Source organism: Lepidochelys kempii, chromosome 5 (genome assembly GCF_965140265.1).
Source record: "Lepidochelys kempii isolate rLepKem1 chromosome 5, rLepKem1.hap2, whole genome shotgun sequence".
Taxonomy (NCBI): Eukaryota; Metazoa; Chordata; order Testudines; family Cheloniidae; genus Lepidochelys; species Lepidochelys kempii.
The window spans coordinates 125,606,738-125,634,725 of record NC_133260.1 but is presented as its reverse complement, the minus strand read 5'-3'; the positions used below and the strand labels follow the sequence as shown (position 1 = coordinate 125,634,725).

The window sequence follows — 27,988 nt, the reverse complement described above, 5'->3', positions numbered from 1 at the left end:
GTAGGCGGCGATCGCGGCCGGGGCGGGGCGGGCCGGGAGGCGGTCTCCAGCCGGCCGCGAGGAAGCCGCGCCATGGCCGCTGCCGCCCGCTGGTGCTACCGGGGGGACCCCCAGGAGGCCCAGAGCGCCCCGCTCGGTAAGAGTCGCGCCCCTGAGGCGGGGCGGAGCAAGGGCCGCGCTCGCCCGTGCGCCCCCGGGCCGTGGCTGCGCGGCCTCCTGCGCCACGCGGTGCGCGGGGGCTGCCCGGCCAGGGGCGCTGCTGTCCCACGCCCCCCAGCAGCCGCCGCCGCCGCCCGGGAGTCGGGGCACCGGCCGCGCAGCCACCCCCCCACCCCCGCCCTGCACGGGACTCGCCGGGGCTGTCCGGGCTCGGGGGGGGGCGTGTAGCCGGGGGCTGCCCAGGGACCGGCTTCATCTCAGAGACATTTGCTGGCTTGGTGGGTTTCATCCTTCCCAGCTAGCCCGTGGGATCTCCCCGGGTCCTCCTGAACGAAGGCTGCAGATCCCACCTTGGTCGGATTAGTCCTTTCGGTGGGCTGCTCCGTCCTCCTGCTTGCCCGGGAAGGGAAGCGCTCTGCTGACCTCAGGGGGGAAGCCCTCCCTGGCCAGCTGTTCGGCGTCTGTAGCTGATGTCTGTGAGGACTGAGGTGCTGCGCTGGCCTGGCATGCGCCACCGTGCAGCTGAACTCAGTTTTTGGAGGCATGACCAAATGTTAACCTGTGGGATTTCAAGAAAAAAATGCAGAAATTTTAGCTATTAAATACATTCTTAAAAATCATCATCCCTAAATTAAAGTCAGTGAAAGACAAATAAAGCTAGAAGGCAGTTTTCTGGAGGGCAGGCTGCTTGTCTCTAAGCTGCTCCTTTGCTGTGTTTTGACACCAGCCTTGTTATTACAGTGTGTTTTTTGCACTGTGCTGCATTCAGGCCCTGCTCCAAGAAAGCAAATGAGTGAATGTGTGTGCACGGTCCCTTTGAAGTCTGCAGTCAACATAGATTCATGAACATAAATATGCGTGGAACATTATACGAATAGTTTCCAACTGTTAAAGTTAAATTCAGGGAGCAGTCTACATCCAAAAGATTGTTGAAATTCATAGATTCCAAGGCCAGAAGGGACCATTGTGATCATCTAGTCTGACCTCTTGCATAACACAGGCCAAAGACTTGTCCCACAATAATTCGTAGAGCAGATCTTTTTGAAAAAACAACCCATCTTGATTTCAAAATTGTCAGTGATGGAGGAATTGTACGCTCTTCCGGGTCTGTTTCTGACTGTGTTTGTACAGCTCCTAGGACAGCGGGCCCTTACCTCAGTTGGGGCAAATAGCAGAATCTTTCAAATTATGTCTGATGAGATCCTTCTGTAGCATCAAGCTTAGTCCAGCCTTGCCAGGGAGAGTCTATGGCATCTTACTCAGGACAAATTACTGACATCTCAGGTGTAGGGCGTTAGTGACCCTCCATTTGCTCTACACCCGTAGCACAATAATAATGTCCTGTTTATGCTCAGAAATTGAGTGGAATAACCATTGCAGAGTAAACTGTTCTGCAATAGATTTTCCAGATTAACTTCCTGCGTGGATACTGTGCCATAAGAAAAGTCACTTTATTGCAGAATAATTAGTTGGCTTCCAAAGTGGAGTAATTATTCTGAAAAAAAAAACAAAAAACCACTTGTATTCTGAAATTAACTCTGATATAACTCAGGCTGCCCAAAATTCTCATTAAGAACAACCTCTTTCCTGGCATTGTTATAAACATTTTTATTTTAAACATAGGTTTACCTTTGTCTGTACTGTTTCAAATGCTTTCTCCTTACAAATTTATTACAGTTCAATTTTCAAATGGAAAACTGCAGAATTCTGAAAACATGGATTTTACTTTATACAAAAGCAAAGACACGACTAATCCCAGAAAGAAACACCAAAGAATCTTGGTAAGTTTGTTTGTCATTGTACAAGAGTTCTGCAGTGAAACATCAGATCCCTGTTTATTATCAGGTTTTTGTCTTTGTCAGTCAGGATGTTTTTGCCAAGAAGTATTGAAAAATTTGTCAAGGGACACTGAAATAAAAAATCTCACTTTTGTATATTTTTGTAACCTGCTACTGTTACAGGTGTAACATGTAAGATTACAAATGAAAGATATTGTATGGATATAAAATATGTAGCATTATAATGACTAACACATTTTGAATGATTGTTAAACCTTTTGCTTCAGGTTTTAAGCGATTAGACATCAAGATGAGCTCTAATGTGGTGGCAGATTATCCCTCATCTGCTATTTTGGAGTTCTTGTACCTTCCTCTGAAGTATTTGGAACTGCCCACATTTGGAGACAGATATTGGACTAGATGAATTTTGGGTCTGATCCAGTCTGAATTCCCATGGTGAAGGAAAATCTCTGTTTTGTATCCGGTTTTTGTTTTCTTTGTGCATTTGACATCCTCTTCATGTACAGTCATTTTCACTGGTTCTCTTGTATAAGGAGATAGGCCCCAATCCTGACATTGGATCTGCATGGCACCTCATTGTTCCCAGTAGGGTTGTCTGTGGGTCCGCTGGCATGGATCTGATTGTAGGAGCAGGACTTTAGTTGGGCTGTTGTTTTGTAGGTCTCCACCCCTACCTGCCCCAGCAGTGGAGAGGAAAACATTAAGACAAATGTGATTGTAAAGCATCATAAATTAGGAGGGGGATTTAAGCAGGTGTAGTAACTGAAGCAGTTTTTAACTAACTTTAAAAAAAAAATTGTTTAGATTTCAAATTGGTCGTGCCCCTTGAAAGAGAAAGTAGCCAGTCATAGAATCATAGAACTGGAAGGGACAAGGTCGTCTAGTCCAGTCCCCTGCACTCATGGCAGGACTAAGTATTATCTAGACCATCCCTGACAGGTGTTTGTCCAACCTGCTCTTAAAAATCCCCAACGATGGGGATTCCACAACCTCCCTAGGCAATTTATTCCAGTGCTTAACAACCCTGACAGGAAGTTTTTCCTAATATCCAACCTAAACCTCCCTTGCTGCAATTTAAGCCCAGTGCTTCTTGTCCTGTCCTCAGAGGTGAAGAAGAACAATTTTTCTCCCTCCTCCTTGTAACAGCCTTTTGTTGATGAACCCTCTATGTGAATTAAAAACAAAACACAAATCCCAAAATTAAACCATTCCACTTTATGGTATTTTATGAGATTCTGGATATGTCCAGACCCTTATTTCAGCTTGCAGGGCAGAGAGACTGTTCTTAGCAGCAGAAATCAGACTGGATCGAGGGAAAGTGGTAGCAGAAGCTTAAATGGAAAAAGCCGCTGCTTGGAACAATGGCATCGGGGGAGAGGGGGTAAGAGCTTTTGCGTGTAGCTTTGAGTTAGCCCATCTGTGTGCCTTGTTAATATGAGGAATAGTCTGTGCACTGATACCTGGAGCTCCTCAAGTCTCTAAAAGCATGTATTCTGGAGTCTTTAGTCTACAAAACCACAAGATGTCACTGTAACCTCAGGAAGTAGTACTGAGTATTAGTGTGTTGACAGGTATGAAAGCATAATTTTGCTTTGTCAAAGCAATTCATGATCAGACACAGAATGAACCTAACACCATATAGCTTACCAAACAATGTACTTCAAGTATATTAATGCCAATTATATAAAGGGATGGTAACGGGGTTCAATAATGCAGTACGCCGCAAGTTTGAATTGCTCTGGCTCATATGTTAAATGCAAAATACCACTGCAGTAATATAGTTAAGGTTACCAAATTAAACACCCAAAGTCATGGATTCTGAAAGTAATATTGACTTTCCCATGTTGCACATACTGTATATATTAGGCTATATGGTTAACAGCATACCTAATAAAAAAGTAAAGCTATTATTTGCAGAGTTGGCGGGCTAAGATGACTGCAAAAAACATGTTGCATTTTCTGATTTCTTTCATGTGTACATTTCTAACCTTAACATTTGCATTGCTGTAGTTTTTGTTATGATTGAATTCTCTTGTGTGAAAGTTTTGCTTGCATTGGCTTTAGTGGAAAGAGAAACAAGCCAAAGGCCAGAAAAGGAAAAACCTTACCTGAGTTATTGTGGAGTTATGCAGTTAGTGCTACTGACTAGTATACACCTATTCAAGCACAAACTAGGTACAGATTTTGTACTGCAGATGTACCCACGTTCTTTATTTAAATAATTTTGAAATGTAGGCCCTGATCCTGTGAACTCTTCAGAGTGGCTGATTCGCACTCAGCTGTCGGGATTGGGGACGTAAACTGACGATGCCATGAAGTTTTAAAGTTCAGTTATTTTTGAGTCCAAGGGCACATAAACAAGTCCAGTTTTTCAAAAGCGTGTGTGCATATATAATGATAGTGTGGGCTTGTGTGTATTAAAATTACATTTAAAAAACTCACTGAATTAATTTTACTCACACTACCACTCCCCCAGGAATAACCTTGGAATTGAGACAAAACACAGCAATTTTCAATGCAGGAGGAGAATTAATTTTCAGGAAGTTATGAGCAACAGTTACAATGGAAGGCTGGATGTAACTTTAACTAAAGCATCTGAAATAACACCTTAAATTTAATAGCAAAGATGGTTAATTTCTCTACATTTTTAGCTCTAACTAGTTACAGCATTTCTATTACAAACCATCGCTTTTAGGTTTAACTATTGTGGACAAGACGTTCTAGCTGTGTTTTTGAATTCCAGAGTTCACGACAATGCTAAGCCTGCTCAGAAGTTAACCAGAAATACTGTTAGCACTGTGAAGGCAATAACTTCCACGTAAAGTGTTCTTACCTTCCATTAGGTCAGTGGTTCCCAAACTTGTTCTGCCGCTTGTGCAGGGAAAGCCCCTGGCGGGCCGGGGCGGTTTGTTTACCTGCCGTGTCCGCAGGTTCGGCCGATCGTGGCTCCCAGTGGCCACGGTTCACTGCTCCAGGCCAATGGGGGCTGCGGGAAGGGTGGCCAGTATGTCCCTCGGCCCGCGCCGCTTCCAGCAGCTCCCATTGGCCTGGAGCAGTGAACCGCGGCCACTGGGAGCCGCCATTGGCCGAACCTGCGGACACGGCAGGTAAACAAACCGGCCCGGCAGGGGCTTTCCCTGCACAAGCGGTGGAACGAGTTTGGGAACCACTGCTCTAGGTGAATGTGAAGGTAGCATTATTTACAAGGTTGGGTTCTTTCAGTCATAAGAAATGTTGTCTCTTTTAAGACTTTATTTGGGAAATATTGGTGTGTTGCTTTTAATAGAATTGATGAGAAAATTTCCCTAAAAGCAGACAAGTTAAAAATGTCTTTTGTTCGGAGAACTGGTATCTGATACCCAGAAAAAAAGAACGTAATAGCTTGGTTAGAAAGTTCGGTGCACATGGAGAATTTGTGTCACAAGTACCCCACCACTAAAGTTATTTTTCTTTGTATTTTAGACTTCGGAGACAGACAGGCTTTCTTATGTGGGAAAAAACTTCGGCTCAGGAGTCTTGAAATGTAACTCCCTCTGCAGGTATGGGGTGTGTGCAAAGGAGGAGGGTAAAGCAGTTGTTCTGTTTACTTGATTCTTCTCTTTTCCTTTTCATTTGTGCTGTTTATAAATGCGGGGACAGATTTTCAGAAGAGCTCAGCTTTTGCTGAGGATCGGAAAAGAAGAGGGGCAGGTTTTCAAGCATTCAGCGCCTTGCAGCTCCCATTGTTTTAAGGTCAGGCTTGACAAAGCCCTGGCTGGGATGATTTAGTTGGGGATCGGTCCTGCATTGAGCAGGGGGTTGGACTAGATGACCTCCTGAGGTCCCTTCCAACCCTGAGATTCTATGATTGTTCTCAATGAGAGGTGCTGAGTGCTGCTGAAAAATATGGCCATGCAATATATATGTACATCAGGTTAAGAAGATTTGGATTAAAAAAACCCCAAAAAACAGTAAGTAACATCACCGAGGAGAGACATTGATGTTGCAGAATCCAGTTTAATAAGCCACCCTTCAAATTTGGCAGAATCTGTACCTGATATATGCAGAGGATTCCTTGGTCTTGCATGATCACTGGGCAGTTGCAGGACAAAAGCTTGATAATCTTGATGATCTACTTGACTGTTCCATATACTGGTGGTACTCAACCTTTCCAGACTTCTGAACTCCTTTCAGGAGTCTGATTTTGTTTTGCATACCCCAAGTTTCACCTCACTTAAAAAAGAATTGCTTACAAACTCAGACACAAAAATACAAAAGCGTCACAGCTCACTAGTACTGAAAAACTGCTGCCTTTTTTATTTTACCATATATTTGTAAAATAAATTAATTGGAATATAAATATTGTACTTACATTTCAGGGTATGGTGTATAGAGCAGTATAAACAAGTCATTGTATGAAATTTTAGTTTGTACTGACTTCGCTAGTGCTTTTTACGTACCTGTTGTAAAACTAGGCAAGTATCTAGATGAGTTGATGTACCCTCGGAAGACCTCTGCGTACCCACAGAGGGGACACGTACCCCTGGTTGAGAACCATTGCCATACATCAGAAAGGGAAACACATATGAAGTGATGGTATTTTCATTGGGAAGGATAAGAAAAAGATAACAGATATTGGCACATCCAAGCAAATGTTAGTAGTAATAATGTTGTTTTATCAAGTCTGGCTTGATCTAGGAACTGTAAGTAAGGAAACCTCTGGTTTTGATAGAAACCTTTGGAATTAGTGGATCCAGAAAACGTCAACAGCAAATAATCCTGTTGGGTCGGTTAAGAGTATCTGTTCTTCCCTTGAGGCACACCAACATTCCCATTAATATCAAAGGAAGTTTAATATGTGCGCAGGCAGAAGGAGGAGTCTAAGAGACACTGTCAGGTCAAATTCGAGTCTAAATTTAGGTTTTGTTGTGTACATAACTAGTGAGAGAAAAAGAACAAAACAAGCTTTTACATGACTTCAAGCAATAGTCCTAACAGTACAACAAGGTTTGTTGCCGTAGGAACTGGATAATAAAATCATATAAGGCCCTGATCCTGCAAAAACTTACTCATATGGTTATCTGTGAGGAATCCTATTGAAATCCATTGGTAATTGAACGTCCAGATCCCTAAAGCAGCTGTGAAAATCCTGCCTTAGATGTGGAAAGCGGAGAAGACCCTAGAACTGGGTTTCTGTTCCTCCAACTAAACTGATTTTCAGGCAGATGCAGCTAAAACATTTGCCTCTGGTGCTTACAACTTGAACTTTGCAGCTAGTTTTGTCTTAGATTTAGAGACAATTATATTTTACTAGAGAACCTGCATTTTGGGGTCAAATTTGACGTGATGTGTCTCTTAAATTTAATATATACCAGTGGAGGGTGAAAAGGGTGGACTTCAGAAATGTCTGTCAAGTCTGAGTCCTAGTCACATCTGTACTGGTAACAGACCTGCGTTGACATACTTTTGCCGATTCTGTGCCTCGTAACAATTTCCATATTGCTGGGTGGGACGAGAACAAATCCGCTCGGTTCTGGATTGTTCTGGATCATGTGAGAGTGGAGCAGGGACAAGGGACTTCTAAACTTGAGTTTCCTGATGTGCTTGGGTTCTAGAGGAGTCGATTAAAAGCAAGTCCCTTTCTGCTACTCACCATTTTGTTAAGCAGCCCAAGAGTGGCTGTAGCAGGAAATCCAGGACTCAGATCGTCTAAAAGGTGAAAGAGATTGATTACATGCAGGTCATGGGGTTTTGTTCTCCTCTGTCTCAAATGAAACGAGGAGAGCTGCGACTTTAATTGTGACAGAACTTAATTTACAACACTGTCACTGCAACAAGACTCTGGGGGCGGTTTTATGCTTGTGTCTGGAGAATTCAGTTGAGACCCAGTTAGTCTAATGAACATCTATGCTACAAATATCAGTGATATGCAATTTTATACCAGCGTAGGACTCCATCTCGGAACACTCATATCGTTGGGCATGATTAAGAGACCGTTTTAATGATGTAATCAATCCTTGGAACAGCTGCTGCAGAGCCCTAGACATGTGCCTGGCTAATGTGAGGCCAGTTCTTGAAGCTGGAGGGGTGGAAACGTAGTTTCCTTAGGTGTGAGGACACCTGGCTAGTCTGAGTAGGGTGCTCTTTCTTTCTGTGGGTTTTTCTTTGTTTAGAGGCTTCAGACCCCATCCCTTTTTTTTATTCCTTTCCTCTCCATTCAACTTAGTGTGACTCATTCTTTTTGTCTGGTTCAGGGGCAGGCAAACTTTTTGGCCTGAGGGCCGCATCGGGTTTCAGAAATTGTATGGAGGGTCGGTTAGGGGAGGCTGTGCCTCCCCAAACAGCCAGGAGTGGCCTGGCCCCTATCCGACCCCCCTGCTTCTCGCCCCCTGACGCCCCCCCCCCATCCCCGCCAGGACTCCTGCCCCATCCAAACCCCCCCCCCCTTCCTGACTGCCACCAGAACTCCTGCCCCCATTCAATCCCCCTGTTCCCCGCCCTCTGACCGCTCCAACCCCGCTCCCTGCCCCCTTACCGCACTGCCTGGAGCACCGGTGGCTGGCGGTGCTCCCAGCCGCTCTGCCCAGCTGGAGCCAGCCACGCACCGTGCAGCACAGAGCACCGGGCCAGGCCGTCGTTCTGCAGCTGCCCTGCCCCAGGAGCTCGCAGCCCCCGCCCGGAGCATTGCGGCGGTGGTGCAGCGAGCTGAGGCTGCGTGGGAGGGGAAACCGCAGGCGAGGGGCTGGACTAGCCTCCCCAGTCAGGAGCTCAGGGGCCGGGCAGGACGGTCCCGCGGGCCGTAGTTTGCCCAACTCTGGTCTACTTGAAGGAGCTACCAGTGGGGTTGCGGTTCTCCACAACCCAAAGACCAGGTATTACCTCCATCAAGCTTCTAGCAGTTACTCGTCCATAGTTGTTCCTGAAATGTCCCAAGTTTTATTAGCTACTAGACGTGTATTTTTGCTCTTAGTCCCTGTCTAAACCCTGCAGAGACACTGAATTCAATTTGAAGTGGCTTATGTCGGTTCAGCTTAGCTCGATGATGCACTGTTGAACTGAATCAGTTTGAAATTATGCCTTTAGTTGAACTGCTCCCGTGAAATAGACAAGGCAGTAGAGAGAATTTCTCCCCCAGCTCAGCACACCTGAATGCCTGGTGTCATGCTGTAGCCATACTTGGTCCTCACCAAGTCAGTTCCAGTTTTAAAAATGGCAGAGGGGGGCAGATCCAGCACAAGCCAGCTGAAAACCTTGCCAAACCCAACATTAAATGAATGTCCTAGGCTGCCAGGTGGATGAGAGAAAGATCCAGCCTGGTCCTCAGAGTTAGGCGAAAATGGGAAAAACACACATTTTCTCAAGCCATGCGGGTCTGGACAGCAGCAAAGTGAACCATCCATCTTATCCCTCTGAACTGCTGGCCGGAAAGAAAGGGAGGGCTAGATCTCTTTAAAATGCAAAAAAATCTGTTTTCTCAGTAGTGGAGAAAGTAGAGTCAGTTTCTGGGATGCTGTCAGACTTAAGCTTTAGTGTAGACATGTGTATATGCTGGCATAGCCTCCTAACATAGATACAGGTTAAACCAACAGAAGGAGTCTTTCTTTCAGTGTAGGAACACTGCCTCCCCAAACAGAAGCACTCTTCTGTTGGCATAGCTGCATCTATACTGGGGGTTTTGTCATCATAGTTATGTTGGCTGGGGGTGTGATGTTTCACACCTCTGACTAATGCAGCTATGCTGGTGTTCGTTTTAAGTGTAGCCCAAACCTTAGGTTCAAGGGGCCATTAATAATCAGAGAACGGCCACGTGGAATCTGAGCTTTAAAAAGAGCCATCCAATCTTTAATTATTTGCTTGAGAACGAAGTCAGCATTTGAAATATCTTTATCCTTTAAATTCCAGATAGTACAGATCCTGAGCCCAGGGAGCCCTAGAAAAACGTCATTCTTAAGCTTCTGAAACCAGACAGTGCACCTAATGAGATCCTGCTTAGAGGAGCTGTTAGGATCCCTGCAAATACATACAAGAAAGAGAATAGAATATGACAGTTAAGCACCTCAACGCTCATTCTGTGTGCCTGGAGGCTAATTTAGATGCCTTCATTTGAGACTCCAGGGTTAAAAATCAGGCCTCCTATGTGACTTTTATGGAACTCATTTCACTGTGAAGTTCTAGTTGTTGCGATGGAAAAAATCGGTCCCTGCTGGGGACAGGAGGGAGAAGGAGGGTCATGAAGAGCACTGGGCCATATAATAATGCTAATGTATTTCACTTATGATCATCTCTGGTTAATCATCCCTCACTCTGCTCTCCACAGGTACTTTGTCGGTGTGTTAGATAAGGACGCTGGACAAATGGAAGTCTATAATGCTGAATTATTCAACATGCAGCCGTTGTTGTCAGGTAAGTAAAAGACTGAACTCTGCCACCGACGGCACGGTACATCAGCACTCCGTGTGCATTTCACTCCGTCTGCTGCCTACAGTTTGGCTCCTATCTCCATCAGTCCAATGTCACAGATATTCTTAATGGTCCCTGAGTGAAAGAGCGCAAGCTGATTGGAGAATGCCCCCATAATACACTTTTTTTCTGGTGCTTTAACGAGCTAGCTACAACTCTCCCTTTTACTGTTTTCCACGTTGCAAGCTATGAGGTAATATTTAGGAAGTGTGGGTGGGTGGGTGGTGGTGGTGGTGTGGGGGGGAGTTAGAGTAAATCAGGGTGGAAGGTGGAAAACGTTGAACTTAATCCCAATCAATGGTTTCAGGTCGTGTTTTGGTGTTATCGTCCTTTGTGTCTTCTGCTTAGGAGAAGGCTAGAACTAAACAGGCCCAGAGACTGAATCGCCACTTTCTGGGAAATAAAATAATCCCTGGCAGCACAGTTCTTCAGCAGGGCTGCTTTTATTGCCGCAAGCCTAGAGGAAAATATTGAGTATCCCCAATGAATTGTTTCCTTGGTGCACAAGGTGATCCTGATGTTGGTATAATCCAGGACACACCTTTTCTGATGTATCAAACTAAAGTCTGAATGCTCTTTGTAGTAACACGACTGCCCAGTCTCTCTCAGATGCTGTCTAGCATCTCAGTTTATCCTTTTTTAAATTCTCGAGTATCAGGTGTGAGAACCTGCGCACTTGTTTGCCGGGTTCTGGCACAGTGTGAATGAAGACACAGTAGCACAGTTATACCTATGTGTACTCATTTTTGGTCTTTTTGTAGATGATTTAATAGATGACGACCCATCAGAGTATCAGAATAAATCCTACAGAGAGAAGGTAAAAGTTTTGTTTTCCTAACATAATCACCGGGCTACCCTCAGCAAACGATCCTAGTCTAGAAATGGTTTGTCCACGTTTGCCATTAATGGGTGTAGTTCAGCATTTTTAGTATGTTCGGAAGCTGGGCAATAGATTTGAAGTGGTGTAACAGCAGCAGTTGTATCCTTATTGTAGCTTTGGTGGTGGTTCTATGAACTGGCTAAACGTTAAATAGATTAATGGCCACCAAAAGATTGGGGTGTGTTCGCCGATTTATTTTAAGTTTACCTAGAGCATGTTCACAAAGAACAAGTTTAGTGTGAATTGTTCTTTGACAGGGTTCGTGGCCTCGTGGGGGGAAGCGGTAGACATGCAAAGTACGCAGCTGTGTAGGGCACCAGGATAGCTAGGGACGGCCCTGGCGGAGGACATGATATATCTCACTTTTTAGTAAGGGTTTTGGCACAGACCCGCATGATGTTCTTATAAGCAAACTAGGGAAATGAGGAATATATTAAATTACTATTAGGTGGGTGCACTGCTGGTTCAAAACATCATATTCAATGAGTAGTTATCAATGGTTCGCTGTCAGACTGGTAGGCTGTATCTAGTGGGGTCCCACGTGGTTCATTCTTGGATCCAGTACTATTCACTGTTGCCATTAATGACTTGGATAGTGGAGTGGAGAATATGCTTATAAAATCTGTGGATGACACCAAACCGGGGGGATTGGAGGAGGGGTTGCAAGAACTTTGGAGGACAGGATTAGATTTCAAAAGGACTTTGACAATTTGGAGAATTGGTCAGAATTCAGCAACATGACATGAAATAGAGACAAGTGCAAAGTACTTCACTTAGGAAGGAAGAAACAACTGCACAACTACCAAGTGGGGAGTCAGTGGCGAGGTGGTGGTACTGCTGAGAAGGATCTGGGTGCTGGACTGGCTCACAAACTGAGTGAGGCATCAGTGTGATGCCATTGCAAAAAACCCTGTTACGCTGCGGTGTATAAAGAGTGTCCTGTGTAAGACATGGGAGGTCATTGTCCTGCTCTGGTGAGGCCTCTGCTGGAGTCCTGGGTCCAGTTCTGGGGGACGGGGGGGGAAGGGCACGCTTTAGGAAGGATGTGGACAAAGTGAGGAGAGTCCAGAGGACAGCAACAAAAATGATAAAAGATTTAGAAACCTGACTTTTAGGAAAGATTAAAAAACTGTTTGTTCTTAAGAAAAGAAGAATGGGGGGGGGAGGGCTGATAAAAGTCTTTAAATCTGTTAAGGGCGGTTACAAAGAGGACAGGGGATCCATTGCTCTCCATGTCTGCTGCCGGTAGAACAAGAAATAATGAACTTAATCTGCAGCAAGGGAGATTTAGGTTAGGTAGCAGGAAAAACTTTCTAACTCTAAGGGCGGTTAAGCTCTGGAAGAAGCTTCCAAGGGAGGTTGTGGAATCCCCTCACTGGCGGTTTTTAAGAACAGGTTGGACAAATCCCTGCCAGGGTGGGGGCTGGAGTTGATAACTTATTGAGGTCTCTTCCAGCCCCATAGTTCTATTATTCTAATCCTTAAATGTAGACAGACGGCAGTTCAGCAGTGACTTACGCATGTGACTTACGCATGTCCTTAATTTTATGCATGGTGGGTGTTCTCATGGAAGACAAGAAGACTACTTGCAATGTGTAAAGTTAAGCATGTGCATAAGTCTTTGCGGAATCAGGGCCTTAATCACTATCTCGGAGAGGGAAAAAATACATTTTTATTCCAATGTAAGTCTATTGTTACTTCTTTTTAGACCCTACACTTTGTAGCTATAACCTGATCACCCTTTTGGATGCTCAAAGCAAAAGTGAAATTTACAATTTTTAATAAAGGAGTGCTAGCTTTCCCAACCCTCTGTATTTAGTTACTGTACATCGAATAGAATCTCTGTTTATGGATCTTGTCTAATGTTCCATTAGTTGATGGCCCCCTTACAAATGGGCATTAGGCCATGGTCTTGTGGTCAGATCCAGGCAGGCAGACACCACTGTCAGCTTGGGGTCTGAAACCAGTGCACTCCCACAGATTTGCCCATGGAGATCCATTTGCAGGATCATGGTCTTAGTTCGCAGCTTATTGTTCAGATTCACTAGCACTTGGTCACTGCGGGGGCATACTGAAAATCATGCCTCCTCTCTTTTTGTTTCTAGTGACTCATTCATTCCGTACTTGTTAGTTTTTGCTTTTTTTAAAAAAAAAGCCGTCTCTGCCTTGGACTGGACTGTAATCTAAAGGCTGAGTTTTCCTTTCATTCATACTGGTTAACACCAGTAGAGGAGCACCGCTGTAACTGGGCAGCGAATTTGGTCCTACAGATCTGTGACATGTATTTCCTTTCCTTTGAAAGGTAGAATCCAATAGCAGCCCGTCCTATTCAGGGTGCATTATCTCCTGCTTCCCTCCAACACCTTCCAAAGAGCATACCTCCGTCTCTAGGTGCAGTAATTTGGATCGGTTTCTTGTGCAGGTGGATTCGTGTATTGAAGCCTTTGGCACCAACAAGCAGAAGCGAGCCCTGAACTCTCGAAGGATGCACCAAGTTGGCAGTGAGACTTTAAATGCGGCTGTGACAAAAGCAGCCGAAAACATCATAGACACAAAAGGTGTTGCTGGTAAGTAACAAGAGTGATGCAGAAGAGCAGCAGCAAGCCTCCCTGTTGGGTTTTTGGAGACTTGCTAATTCATTGTGTCTATTCCCTCCTCTAATGTATTCAGAGGATTCTCCCACCTCAAGGACTAGGGGAGGGAGAGGCGGCTTTGCCTTGAGTGTTAAATGAAGCAGAGTGGTGAACTCTATAGTAGTGGCATTGGAGAAATTTGAGCAGCTAGAAACTAACAAACGACCATTGTGGGAGAGAGTCGTGCAGCCTTCTCTGCTAGAAGCACACTGAAATCCAATCTTCTCGTTCTGATCACAATGCTTATAAATGGGTGAATCATACGTTCTTTTCCTTGCCCAGCTCAACTCTCTGGTAGCAGAGCAGAGGGTCCTGGAAAGTTATTCTCTTCATCTGTTCTGTGAGCTGTTCGCATAGAACGTTCGTTTACAGAACCTGTCAGACTTTATCCTTTAAAGAATGATACCGCATCAGGCCGGCATAAAGGACCAGCTGACCCCAAAGCTTTAAAACCGACAAGCTAAGTCACCCTGTCAGTCCTGCGGGTCTGGGCTTCGGATCAGACAAGCAGTAGAAGCGAAGGCTGCTCTTGCTCCAGTTCCACAGTATTGTGTCGCCGTGTTCTTTCGTGCTCCAGATGGGGTTTTGCAAGTCCCCAGAGTTGCAAGCAACGAAGTGATGACAGTGGCATAAAACTGTGGCGAACCACCATGGTGAATTAGGCTCTTTATTTATAGTAATATTATTTCAGTATTGCGTGGAGATTGGGGCCCCACTGTGTTAGGCGCTGTACAAACGGACAATAAGAAGACAGTCCCCATCCCTCTGTAATGAGGAGGTTTTTTAAGAACAGGTTACATAGACACCTGTCAGATGGTCTCGTATACTTAATCCTGCCTCAGTGTGGGGGCATGGAATAGGTGACCTCCTGAGGTCCCTTCCAGGCCTCCATTTCTATGATCCAAAAGAGCTCCCAGTAGGAGAATGCACTGTGTTCTGCACACACAAGACTGCTCTGTGTACAGTAGCTAACTCTACTTAGAGTGGGGAAAACATAGAAATTTGCAGAATCATTGTCGTGAGTTTGATTTATTAGTCATTTCAAAAGCTTCCAGTATCCCCCCCCACACACCATACCGCATTTCGAGCTTTAAAACTCTAACCAGAAGAGTTCTCGGTTTTTAACTAAGAATTCCCTTGGCACAGACTGACACTAAACACGAGCGTTCGCTTTGCGGTTCTGTTCACGTTAGCATTGGCTCAAGCACTCTCTCATCTCCGGCTTGCTTTGAAAGCTTTAGTCAGTGACGCCGCTCAGGATGACGTGCAAGATGTCTCCCTCTTCCTACCTCCCTGCCAGGAAGATGCTGACAGACCAGAGAACGTCTACAGGTTTGAGGACAGTATCCTTTATGGGGCAGGGCACTGCTTTACCCAGCTGAAAATACTGAGTTAAAGGAAAGGGCCAGACTCAGGTGAGCAGCAGAGTTGTGTGTCACTTGAGAGGAGTAATTTCTGTTCGTGACCAAAACGCTGGGGACAGAAGATTTGAGAGTGTGCCTTAGGGCTTTGGGCCTATAAGTCTCACATCCTGCCTTTTGAGCGGCTTCTCCCAGAGGAGATGCTTTGGTGCCTTCCCCTGTGTGAATGTGAAGTAGATGTCAACTGTAAGTGTTATGAAGGGTATTATGGGGAGCAAAGGGTAGAATTTGGACTGTGGACCCAAGTACCAGAGGAGATGCTTCATCATGAAATCAGAACTTACAGGGACATTAATCCTGGCTGGCTTCCAGTCCCTGTGATTGTTCCTCTACAGTACATCTCCCCGGGCTGTGTTATTCGGACATACTGTTCTTCGCTGCTCTAAGACATTAGTGGTGGTGGTTGCTGTGAGCAGTTGCGCAATGGATGAAGTCAGCCCTTTGTGTAATGTAAATCTACATGACTTGCCTACCGTACAGGGCTGTTGTGAAACTTAATGGTCGTTAAGGGCTTCTAGATCCTCAATGGGGAAGAGCACAGTGTTCTTTATGATTTCTTAAAATCTCTCCAGTCCTCTCCCCTGCCGAATATGAAGCACTGCAGACTCCAGCGGCAGCTTTCGTTAGCATTACTCCTGAGGCGATCCTTAAGAAGACAGAAGAGAAAAGGTAAGGGTGCTCTAGGCTTATTGATGGGGCAAATATAGTGGTCAGTTCCTTGTAATGAAATGAGTTGAAAAAATGAGTAGCTTCTAGCATGAAGGAAAACACCTGTAGAACCTAGTTGACACGTAGGAAGCTGTATATACCTGGTGGAATTTCCAGACAGATTTCATTAGAATTATTCTGTTTCATCTGAAGGACCAGTAGCCCCAGGAATCAGCAGATACATAAGGTCAATGCTGTTTCAAAACCCTGTTAGCCAACTGGAACCAGATCACTAGATGAAAGAATTAGACATTTAACATTCATGGAGGATAGGTCCATCAGTGTCTATTGTCCAAGATAGCCAGGGATGCAACCCCATGCTCTGGATATCCCTAAGCCTCTGACTGCCAGAAGCAGGACTGAAAGACAGAGGAAGGATCACTCGATAAATTTCCCTGCTCTGTTCACTCCCTCTGAAGCATCTGGCACTGGCCACTATTGGCCAACAGGATTCTGAGCTAGATGGACCATTGGTCTGACCCAGTATGGCCGTTCTTATGTTCTTATTAACATTTTCTGCTGTGGCTGTTAGGTTTATCTTTGTTCCAAAAATACTCATTTCTTTCTTAAAATAATATGTTCAGTGATGTAATAACAGCCTCTTAACGCTGACTTCAAAGTTGTGGTTCCTATGGTGGATAAGATGAGCCCCTTCATTGTTGTGTTCTCTTTATCACAAGGTGGGATATAACCTGAACTGTGAACCTGGAATATAACCTGATCTGGGAACTCTGCCCCAGTGGGAGGAGTTGGAATCTAGGAAGCAGGCTGAGGGATGACTGCAATTTGGGGCGTGCATCTGTGTGTGCAGAGTTTATAACAGTGAGAGCTGGGGGACCTAGGAAACAGCCAGAAGCCAAAGGCAGAGTCTCCGCCGGCTTGTGTAGGTGCAGCCAGGATGGCTGCTGTTTGGGGGAATGGGAATAAGAGAAGTGTAAGGAACTTGCTAGCAAATAGGAAGAGATGAGGTAGGATAGGTAAATGTGAAAAATGCAGGGGGCCAGAGGAGGGAGCTGGGTGGGAAATCCCAGGGTTTGAAGACTAGCAAGGATATTAAAATGAACAGGAAGCAAATGGTGATTCTGAGAATGGTGGGCAGATGGCCCCATTCTGGGCACTCTTCTAGACAAGCTGCCGAACAGGGAATGCATTGAAGTTTGGAGAGTCTAGGCTAGGGGGAACCATAAAGAGGAGATGAAAGGCCCACATAGACCGTGGATGGATGCAGACAGCGTTGTGCTCTGGTGAAGTTTGCGGTTAGAGTATACAGGCCCACAGGTTGGACAGATATTGTCCGCCATATTAGTATACTGTAGGATCATCTGCACTTCTTTTCAGAGCAATATCTTCCCTAGGTGGAAATGTCCTTCTCATGACTCTCCTGTCTGGTCAGAGAATACTACTCCTGCCTTTCATCATTAAGCATTAGTGCATTTAAAGGTTCTGGGTAGAGCACGACAGGTTAGTGGTTGCTCTGACAAAGGAATACACACGAGCCCAGATCCTCTGCTGGCATAAATTGGCTTTGCCATATCAAAGTTAGTGGAGCTCTGTAAATTTAAACTAGCTGCGGACTTGGCCTTATTTGTGTATTCCTTACACTCAGGCATCCCCTGTCCTAGTGTGCTGTACCCATAACCCCATTTCTTTATGCCCTTGGCTCTAAGGGATGTTCCCTCTCTTCCTTTTAGCCATTGCTCCTTCGTTCTAGAAGAACTGAAGTCCATGCCTCCAAGTGAGGACAGCTCGGACCATAAGGCGCGGTGTCTGTGGTTTCTGGATGTCCTCATCAAGTTCAGTTTCCAGAAAGTGATTAAGAAGAAACGTGAGTTAATAACAGGAGCATCTCTCTGCCCTGCTTACCTTTCAGCTATGGACTGGGGTTTGTATTGTAACTAATGGAGTCTTAAACTCAGAAAAGAAATAAAATTCCACCAAGATGACAGATGAGCTTTAACAGACAAAGGTAGCAGTTTGATCCCCATGTACACTTTTGGGCCAAGGTTAAGATTTTGAAAGCAGTCCAAGGCAGTTAGGCACAAATTTGGTGCCCAAAGCCCTTTGGAATGCTGTGAAAATCTCAACCTAAAAACACTGACGAAAAATGAACCCTTTCTCTTTCCCCACGGCGCCGGTTGCTGAATCTGCATGGGGGGGACGGGACACAAGCTTGAAAGCAAGTAGTGAGATGTGTTCTGCAGTTAATGCCTCAACAGTGAACAGAGTGTAGAACAAATCAACACGTTCGTGTCACAAACGAAGTAGAAATGGCATTTTCTTATCACTAAAATGTACGTTGTCTTGAAATTATAGAAGCCCCAATAATTCAAGACTGTAAACTTGCCATTTTCATTCATCAGGGACTTTGCCATTTTAGATCAGGGTATTGTGAAGACCAGAGTAACTCCTGTCAGAAATGCTCCAACTGAATATTTTTCCATCAGAAAATGCTGGTTCTTCGGAAACATGTCTGTTTCCATGAGATTTGGGGGGGAGGATTGGAACAGAGGATTCCAATAAGTTCCCATTTATTTTTCAACAGAGTACATTTTGATTGTCTATTTTGAAATTACTTTTCATTTCAGTTTTTTCACTTTATAAACCATAATGTGACATTTTAAAAGGTAAAAATTCAGAATAATTTTTTTGGGGTTTTATCCAAACTAAAAGTTTCAGCCTGAAACCATTTTTATTGGAAATTTCTTGTAGGAAATTTTGAAATTTTTTGTTTGGTTTTGTTTCTGGACAGAAATAATTTAGAAATCTGGTGGGAAATGCACATCTAAACTTCCAGTACCCAGCTGGCTCTTCTAATGACAGTTACTCCAGCCTTCTGCTATCATACAATCTTCCCTTTCTCCGCATGTTGCGCAGATCACTGGGAAGACCCTTGAGGCATCGACATTGAACCAAATATTCTTTCATATGTTGCTTTTTCTCATGATGTTATCAAGAAGGTCTTTCTTTTTTTTTTTAAACAGATTTTTTTGTTAATTGGTTCAGAATGGTGTCAAAATCATCACCTTAGCACAGTATTGCCAACCCAACCCATTCAAAAATCATGAGCCAGGCCCCCCAGAATAAATATAAAATTATTGGGTCTAAATTAGCTGTTGCCACTCAAGAAAGATCTTGGAGTCATTGTTGACAGTTCTCTGAAAACATCCACTCACTGTGCAGCGGCAGTCAAAAAAGTGATCAGAATTTTGGGAATCATTAGGAAAGGGATAGATAATAAGACAGAAAATATCATATTGCCTTTATATAAATCCATGGTACGTCCACACCTTGAATACTGCGTGCAGATGTCGTCTCCCCATCTAAAAAAAGATATATTGGATTGGAAAAGATTCAGAAAACGACAACAAAAATGATTAGGGGTATGGAACGGCTTCTGTATGAGGAACGATTAATAAGACTGGGACTTTTCAGTTAGGAAAAGAGACGACTAAGGGGGGATGTGATAAATCTCAAAAAATCATAACTGGTGTGGAGAAAGTGAATAAGGAAGTGTTATTTACTCCTTCTCATAACACAAGAACTAGGGGGTCACCAAATGAAATTAATAGGCAGCAGGTTTAAAACAAACAAAAGGAAGTATTTTTTCACACAATGCAGTCAACCTGTGGAACTCCTTGCCAGAGGATGTTGTGAAGGCCAAGACTATAACAGGATTCAACAAAGAACTAGATAAGTTCATGGAGGATAGGTCCATCAATGGCTATTAGCCAGGATGCGCAGGGATGGTGTCCCTAGCCTCTGTTTGCCAGAAGCTGGGAATGGGCCACAGGGGATGGATCACTTGATGATTACCTGTTCTGTTCATTCCCTCTGGGGCACCTGGCATTGGCCACTGTCAGAAGACAGGATACTGGGCTAGATGGACCTTTGGTCTGACCCAGTGTAGCTGTTTTTATGTTCTTAATAATGATTGGTTTAAAAACAATGAGATTTTATTTTTTTAAATAAATTTTTTGGCGGGTTTTTTTTGCTTTCTAGTTTCTGGGCTTTCAGGATCACACTTTTATGTTTTCAAGGTTTTCTCCACAATCGAGAAGGTTAGGATCTTTTTTTTTTTTTTTTTAAATGAAAGCTGAGATTCTCATCCAATCTCCTGATTCCAGCAGCTGGAGATTTAAGAAAAACACCAAATATCATGAGACACTTGATGAGAGCTTGCAGAACTGAGGGTATCCCTTATTTACAAGTTTATCCAGCCTCACTTTATTTGTACGTTCAGTCTCCAGCCAACTTCTCCTCCATTGGTTCCAACTAACAAGCTCCTTTGAACTCTGCATCCAAAATTATCTTGCTTTTAAAGGTGCAGTAACAACAGTTCTTAAAAGCTCCACACAAAACATTTAGGTGTGGATTTTCAACGGGGATTTGGATGCATAATTCCCATTGTCTTCTGCGGAAATTGTGCTTCTCAATCCACTGAGCAGGTTTGAAAATCTCCGCTTTAGATTTCTGTAGAAAAAACTTTCTTTAAACATTCCTCTGTTGTATTGGGAACCCAGCCACCCTGATGCATGGGAGTCCAAAAGTCAAAGTGGTATGAAATAAAAGTGAACCTCACCATTCTAAGGCCCAGTCTACACAAAAAAGTTGTCGACCCATCTACGTCGGTCAGGTGTGTGAAAAAATCCACGCTCCTGCATGATGCAGTTAAGCTGACCTAACCCCCAGTGTAGACAGTGTGAGGTTGATGGAAGAATTCTTCCACTGATCTAGCTACTACCTCTTGGAGAGGTGGATTAACGATACCGATGGGAGAACCCTGCTTCTCAGCACAGGTAATGTCTACACTGAAGCATTCCAGCAGCAGGAGCATTTCAAGTGTAGACAACCCCTAAGTGGTGAAAAGGAAATTCAGTTTTTTTGAAAAACTATTTAAGTGTTAATAACCTTCTGGTAATGGAAACACAGATAAGGAAGGAATGATATTGTATTAATACTTGATGTAATTTAATTTATTATTAATGATATATTTTTAAAAAGTGCCTAGGGGTCCTCATTCTGGACCAGGACTCCACTGTGCGAGGCACTGTACAAACAAAGAACAAAATGACAGTCCGTAGATGGTACAGAAGCTTGCCCTACATTCTAGGGGTAAAATTTTCAAAAGCTTCCAAGTCCCATTTTCAAAAGTGACAAGCCATTAGGAGCCTAAGTCTGATTGAAGTCCGTGGGATTTTGGCTTGTAAACACCTAAGTCTGTTTCGAAAATGGGGTTTAAGATTGTAAATCATTTAGACACTGTTTGAAAATCTTACCCTAGAAGCTCTAAGTAATTTGTCAAGACACTGATTTTATATATTTTTAAGTTGTTCCCTTAAAGATGTCATAGAAGCAGTATAAATCCAGCACAGTGTTATCATAGTTCTTAAGTGTTAATTTTATTGAAGCCCCATTATGTTTCAGAATGGTGTTTTATCATTTTATTGCAAAAAGCTTTTTCTTCTAGATGCAATGGGTCCCGACTGTCCACACATCATTAACAGCAAACTCATGAAAAACTTCACAGCGCTGACGTACAACAATGGCAGGTAGCGAACGGTTTGTTTTGTTTGAAATTGATGTTTATGACACAGGAAAGTTCAGATCAAGGGATCATAACTCTGCCCATGTTATCAGGAAATCATCTCAACAGTAATATAAAGAAATCTGAATTATTGGCATCTTCCCTTCTTAATGCCTGTAGATTTCGGTACAGAGATTTTTCTGTGTAGAAAATGGAAGGGGCTGTCACCATGCTGAGCAATCATCGGTACTTCAGGCGGTGATTGTCTGGAAACGTTGGCTCTCATTCTCCTCAGCCTTATGCCAGTGTAAATCAGAAGTGGCTCTGTTGAGGTCAGTGGAGTCACACCAGCGTGAGAGGAGACTCTGGCCCAATGGCTTGTATTTTAAAATCAGGTATTTTATTTCACATCGTACAAAGGCTGGGGGTAAAATGCTCACAAGCATCTGAGTGACTTAGAAACCCAGTCCCATTTGTAAGAGATCATGCTACTTAGGAGCTCAAGTGCTATTGAACTCACTGGGGAACTACTGAAAATGCAACCCCTGACTACACACCAGTTTAACTAAAGTTGTGATTTGAAACCGAGGGCTTGGCTATACTTACATTTTATAGCGCTCTAACTTGCTGGCTCGGGGGTGTGAAAAATCACCCCCCTGAGCGCAGCAAGTCTGAGCGCTTTAAAGCGCTAGTGTGGACAGGCTCCGAGCGCTCGTGGAGGTGGATTACCAGGAGCCCTGGGAGAGCTCTCTCCCAGCGTTGGCGCGGGAGCGTTCCCACGACAGCGTTTGAAGTTTCCAGTCTAGCCCTGCCCTGAGGCAGTAAGTCAATGCAGCTTTGCACTCGGAAGCTCTTCAGTCCATTTAAATCTGGCTTATGTCAGATTTCAGGCAGAAGTTAAACCGATAAAACCAGTTTGAAACCAATTTAAAACGTGTCCGGGTAGAGCTATGTTGGTCACAGGTGTGACCTTTTATGATGGAACTAGCCCTAGCATGGATGCAGTTATACTGGAATCCGAGCCTTGCCAGTGTAGCGACTCTCTCTTGGGGGACCAGTGTTAGCTAAGATGGCAGAAGCTCTTTTATGCAGATATGAGCTGTGTCTACACTCGGAGGGTTTGCTCGTATAATGATGCCAGGTAGCGATGCCAGCAAAACTTTTCCAGTGTAGACTAGGTCTAGGTGTGCCCATATAGGGGCCTGTGCCAGTTTAACTAACCCCATTTAATGAAACCAGTGCGTGTGTGTGCGTGTGTGTGTGTGTGTAGACAAGGCCTACATCTTCCTGGGGCCTTCTCTTTCTGAAGCATTTTACAGACGTCCGTGAATGAAACCTGCCAGCAGCCTGCAACCTTAGCGCACCATCACTGCTGTCTTGGCAGGGCAGACTCTGCTCCACTCCGGCAGCACAGCGGAAGGAAAGACCGGCTATGTCTCATTGGCTGGGGAGTTGCGCAGCCCCTGGGCACCCTCTCGCAGCCTCCTCCCTCACCCCCACCCCAGGGAGCACGTCAGGCTGGCAGGAGGAGTAGCCAGACTGTGATGCTCCTCCGGTCTCCTTGGTCCTCTGAGCGTGATGCTGCAGAGCGGAGAAGCTGCCCAATAAGTGGAGGTGTAGTGAATTGTGGTAATGTCAGCAGCAGTAAAGCTAGGAATAGAACCCAGGAGTTCTGGCTTGTGCCATAGAGGGGGCTAGCCAGGAGAAGACACCTCAGTGAGTGGAAAGCAGGAGAGCACACACTGTACCCTCTTAAGGTACTGCCAGGGAGCTCCAGCTGCCATTGTACCTCCCAGGCCAGGACCCTCTGGTGTCACCACTGAGTCAAGGCAGGTCCCCAACCCCTGCTGTGCCTGGCGGTGCAGGCTGGTCCCAGATCACCAAACTAAAGCACGTTTAGGACTTCACCTCTTCCCCATGATAGATGCCTGCCTCTGACCAAGCTCTCCAGTTTACCACTTTAAAAGAAAAGTTCTGGACACTGGTCAGAGCTGTGGCACTGGCTTCTGCTCTTCTTGGGCACTAGATTCTTTGCCCGCCTGCCATAGACCAGCCTTTCAGCAGTTTAGTGACTGCCAACCGGAGGCGCCAGAATACACACACTTAGAAATGCAGAGGTTTGAGTTAGGAAAGGCTGTCCACAGGACACGGACACATGGAAAGTAATTAAAATAAGCATCTGCCAAGGGGGCGGTCCGCTGGGGAGCTGTTCTAGTTTAATAACGTTTCCAAGAAGCTGCTTGTGGTTTTATTGAATTTTGTTGGCTGCCACCGAGGTGGCTGTGTGCAGAAGGGCCAAACTTTTTTTTGCTTTATAGTCATTGTCTCTTCATACTTTTTTTTTTTTTATCGGCGTTACCATGAAGGGGCCAGGAGTTCTGAACATAAATGTACAACGCCAGTATGAAAAACAGCCCTCTAGGCCCGTCTGCTGTGAGAGCTGTGTTGATTTATAACTAGAGCTGGGTGAAATCTTTCAGCCCACTAGATTTGACGAAAGTTGCCATTTTGGTCAACCCAAAACTATTTGCAAATTTGACACACACACACACACACAGGTTTTCAGTCGCTCACAAAAGAGCTGGCAGTGAAGATAATGCTGCTGTTGTCGCCAGTTTCCCCCGTCCCTTTTACTAGGAATATAATCCCGGGTTTGGCCGTCGGGTGTAGGCAGACACAAGCCCAAAGGGTTATACGTCTGGCTCTGTTAAAAAGTGTCACATTTGGTCTCTCTTCCCTACCCTCTTATTCTCAAGTATCCAGAATTTAATCTCCGCTTCGATGAAAGCTAAAATTACAGCCTACGTCATAGCCTTAGCCCTGCACATTAACAACTTCCAAACAGACCTGACTGTGCTACAGAGGGACATGAAACTCCGCGAGAACAGGTGAGTGACGTTTCTGTGAATGGAAGGAACACGAAGCGTTCAGTCATTTTTAATAATTTGGGGGGGGGGGGGAGGAAGGCAGCACTGGGGGTTTGTCTTCAGTTCCTCGATTGAGCAGTTGGGTGTTTGATCCAGATGCTGCCCTGAGTGCCATACAGGCTCCCCCCGTTCTTGTCAGAGGGGTGCACCCAGGCAGTGCTCAGTGCAGGATTGGGGTGCAATGGGGTGCTTTTTAAAATAACTAATAATACTGAGCTCTTATCGAACACTTTTCATCAGTAGATCTCAAAGCACTTTACAGAGGAGTTTGGCATCCTTGTCCCCTTTTACAGATGGGGAAACTGAGGCATGGAGGGAAAGTGACTTGCCCAAGGTCACTCAGCAGGCCAGTGACAGAGCCAGTAGAATTCTGAGTCCAATCCAGTGCTCTGTCCACTGAGTGTAACAATGCCTCTGTGTTTTCCAGTCTATTCTCCTCCTCCTCACAACAAGGGGGAAGCGGAGTTCTGACTCTCCACTGGGTCCTTGATCCGTGTTTAATTGCCAGGAGGCAACAGTCTCTGTCATAAAGGTTGGAACTCAGGTTTTTAAACAAAACCAATTGTGAGCACATGCCCCCTTGGCACAGCCAGTAATCCAGTCCCCCCCAAATGCCTTGCTTGCGCCTGGTGCAGAGGAGACATGTTTTCCTGAAATTTGGGGAGGGTAATTGCACATGCATCAGGAGATGAGAGTTTGGCTAATTGGGACTAGCAAGGACAACTGGGGCGGGGGGGGCAGGATCGGGTCCTTAATGAAGAACACTTGCTCTGGTATCTTCATTGAGAAGTTACTTCCTAGCGCATAATTTCCCATGGGACAAGAAGTATTGTCTGTGTCATATTTACTGAGTATTAAGTGTAAAGTGTGCCTTTTATCAACAGGTCTCAATCAGGGCCTGATCCAGAGTCCATAAAACTCAGAGGGGTCTTTCCACTGACTTTGAAGGGGTGTGACTCAGGCTATTGGAGAATACAATTATGATCAATTCTTGATTTAATCGAATGGACTCGCTTAGGGAATCCTTGACCTGCAGGTTGCGGAGACTGGCTGTTAGCAGAGAGCAGCTGCATAATACCATCTGGAATTGAAATGTATTGGCCCCCGGTCAGCAATTTGAGTTCAACCATGCTTAGCTTGCTGCACCTCAGTGGGAGAAATAGCAACTCCAAGGACATGCTTTGTAGCTTGACCTGGTTCATAAGGATGACTGTTCCCTGACAAGATCTCTAAAGATGCTATTGCAGGGTATGAAAAACCCATCTCGAGATCTGTGTCCTGCAGAATTAACAACTTCAACAAGAAATCAGTTATTCCCCATAACAAAATCGTGTAGAAAATAATGAAATGATTCTCGACTAGAAAGCTTAAATTCCAATGGTAAATGGAAGTAATCTGACCTATTAGTTGCCTGGCTTTTCAGAGGGTGACTCCATTTGTACATGTTCTGGCAGTGGATGCTGTTGCTGATTCCAGTAATTTTGCTGTTTGGAACTGATGTGGAATAATGGTTTTAATGGCAGTGTTTGAAGCCGGTTAGACCCCATTCTTAAAGATGAAGTAAATGGCTTTTGGAAAGGTCACGCTGCCTTTTGTGAGCTATATTAGATACAACAGATTCTTGACTTGTACAGCTGTCTTTTTGGGGATCCTGAAACAATGAGTGCAGAGAAGTCTGAAAAACGAAAGTCAGAGTGAGCCTCAAACTGGAAAAAAGCCACTTCTTTAATCTCCTTGCAAACGGCATTGTTCATTGAAACACAGATGCAAAGCTGACATTGGGGATCAATCAGAATACACTAAAGTGAGAGCCTAGGACTTTTACTAGAACAGGCAGCATTGTTAATCACATTCCGATGCGCCACGGGAAGAATGAGAAATTGCCGCGATCATTATATTCAGGAGCGATTTAGTTCTTTGAGTAAGGATTTTGCATCCCTGATTAAAAAGTTCTATATGTTCTCCGTGCTGACGTGTTACTGCTTTAATTCTACTGTGAGGTCGCATAGGCCTGGTCTACACTGCGGGGTGGATAGGGGGCATCAATCTAAGTTACACAACTTCAGCTAGAAGTCGACGTACTTAGATCTATTCACCGCGGTGTCTTCACTGCGGTGAGTCGACAGCTGCCGCTCCCCGGTCGACTCCACCTGCACCTCTCGCTCCGGTGGAGTACTGGAGTTGATGGGAGAGAGCTCAGCTGTCGATTTATCATGTCTAGATTAGACGCGATAAATCAACCCCCGCTGGATCGATCGCTGCCTGCCAATCCGGCGGGCAGTATAGACAAGCCCTTAGAGCCCATCAGTGCTGCATCTTAGACAGCCAAAAGAGTTTGCAGTTGAGCACCACAGGACATTCTCTCTCTTTCCTCCTGAGTGTCTGGAAATCAGCTGGGCTCTCCTGCAGGGCAGCTATCAATTTATTGATAGCTATCAATCAATAAATACCTGAGCTGTGCCCGTTACAAAATGTAGATTGCTTTTACTTCATCTCTCCCCAGACTGGCATGGACTGAATAACTTTCACACACTTGGGATTATGAGCCACTAAATAAAGCAACAGGCTATTCTCATTACCCAAAGCTGGGCAGGCCAGCCATATTGCCAGTCACTGCTCCAGAAAACAGCCACAGAGCCAAGTTACTGCTTGCGTCTGACCTGATTCTTGCTCCTCCGAGGTGAAAGCCTAATTGCTCTGATCCAGGGGGCTGCCTTGCGCTACTGAGTGTTTGTGATTTGACACAGGAATGTACACTCTTGCATTCACTAATATGGGTGTTTTTCTTTTTGTCAGAATACTGGAGATCGCTAAAGCCATGAGGCTGAAGATCTCCAAAAGGAAGGGGCCGTCAGGACTCACGGACGAGGAAGACCACAAGTTGGTCACCCTCTCTCTGCCCTTACCTGTGTACAAGCCATCAGGGAGCCAGCGGAAGCGCAAGAAGATGAAATAAAGGAATACTGTGCACATCTCACTGAGGAGAACACTGGCTGAAAGGACAGGGAAGGAGCCTCTGCAAGAACAAAGCTGATGCCAGTTCCCTGATCCCACTTGAAATCTGAGCTCCTAGAAGGGCTATTTTGCCAGACAGTGGAACTGGACAAGGCTGATACTAGTAATGGGTTTGGCTGACATCCATCTCTGTAATCAGTCCTTTTTGAAAATAAACCAAAACCCTCTCCTCCTTTCTACACAGCTACACCCATGCTTTTAGGGGATGGGGGCGACTAGAAGGGAGGAGAAGATAGGAGAGGCCATGCAGACCTCACAAACTTCTATTAGTCCTGGATCAGCTGTGGGCACATCAAGTCTGTGAAAGAAGGCAGGCAGGAGAGTGAATGCTCTGTGGCCAACGCAGTCTGCTGAACAAATGTGGTTCGTGGCTGTGCATCTGAAAAGAGGAGTCCAGACTTTCTAACCTGATCAGCTCCCCTTCCTCTCTTGCTGTCTGTGCCTCTGGGAGCGTATTGTAATTAATATTAAAAGGAAGTTCTC

At 44.9% G+C, this 27,988-nt stretch overlaps 2 protein-coding genes across 2 annotated transcripts in view; one reads left to right on the top strand and one right to left on the bottom strand.

Annotated features, from left to right (window-relative positions):
- Positions 1–6: 6 nt before the first annotated feature.
- On the top strand, positions 7–27,684 carry POLR1E (RNA polymerase I subunit E). Its single transcript, XM_073345730.1, has 12 exons — positions 7–136; positions 1,837–1,940; positions 5,421–5,497; positions 10,255–10,340; positions 11,159–11,214; positions 13,700–13,844; positions 15,146–15,253; positions 15,904–16,000; positions 17,731–17,864; positions 21,507–21,588; positions 24,320–24,451; positions 27,287–27,684. Exons 1-12 carry the CDS (start codon positions 73–75, stop codon positions 27,444–27,446), a joined length of 1,245 nt encoding a protein of 414 aa, XP_073201831.1. The 5' UTR covers positions 7–72; the 3' UTR covers positions 27,447–27,684.
- Positions 19,308–27,988, bottom strand: part of FBXO10 (F-box protein 10) — a 78,894-nt gene continuing 70,213 nt past the window's right edge. Inside the window, exon 12 of the transcript XR_012159142.1 lies at positions 19,308–19,359. The gene's annotated coding sequence lies outside the window, so the exon portion shown is untranslated. The remainder of the gene's footprint in view (positions 19,360–27,988) is intronic.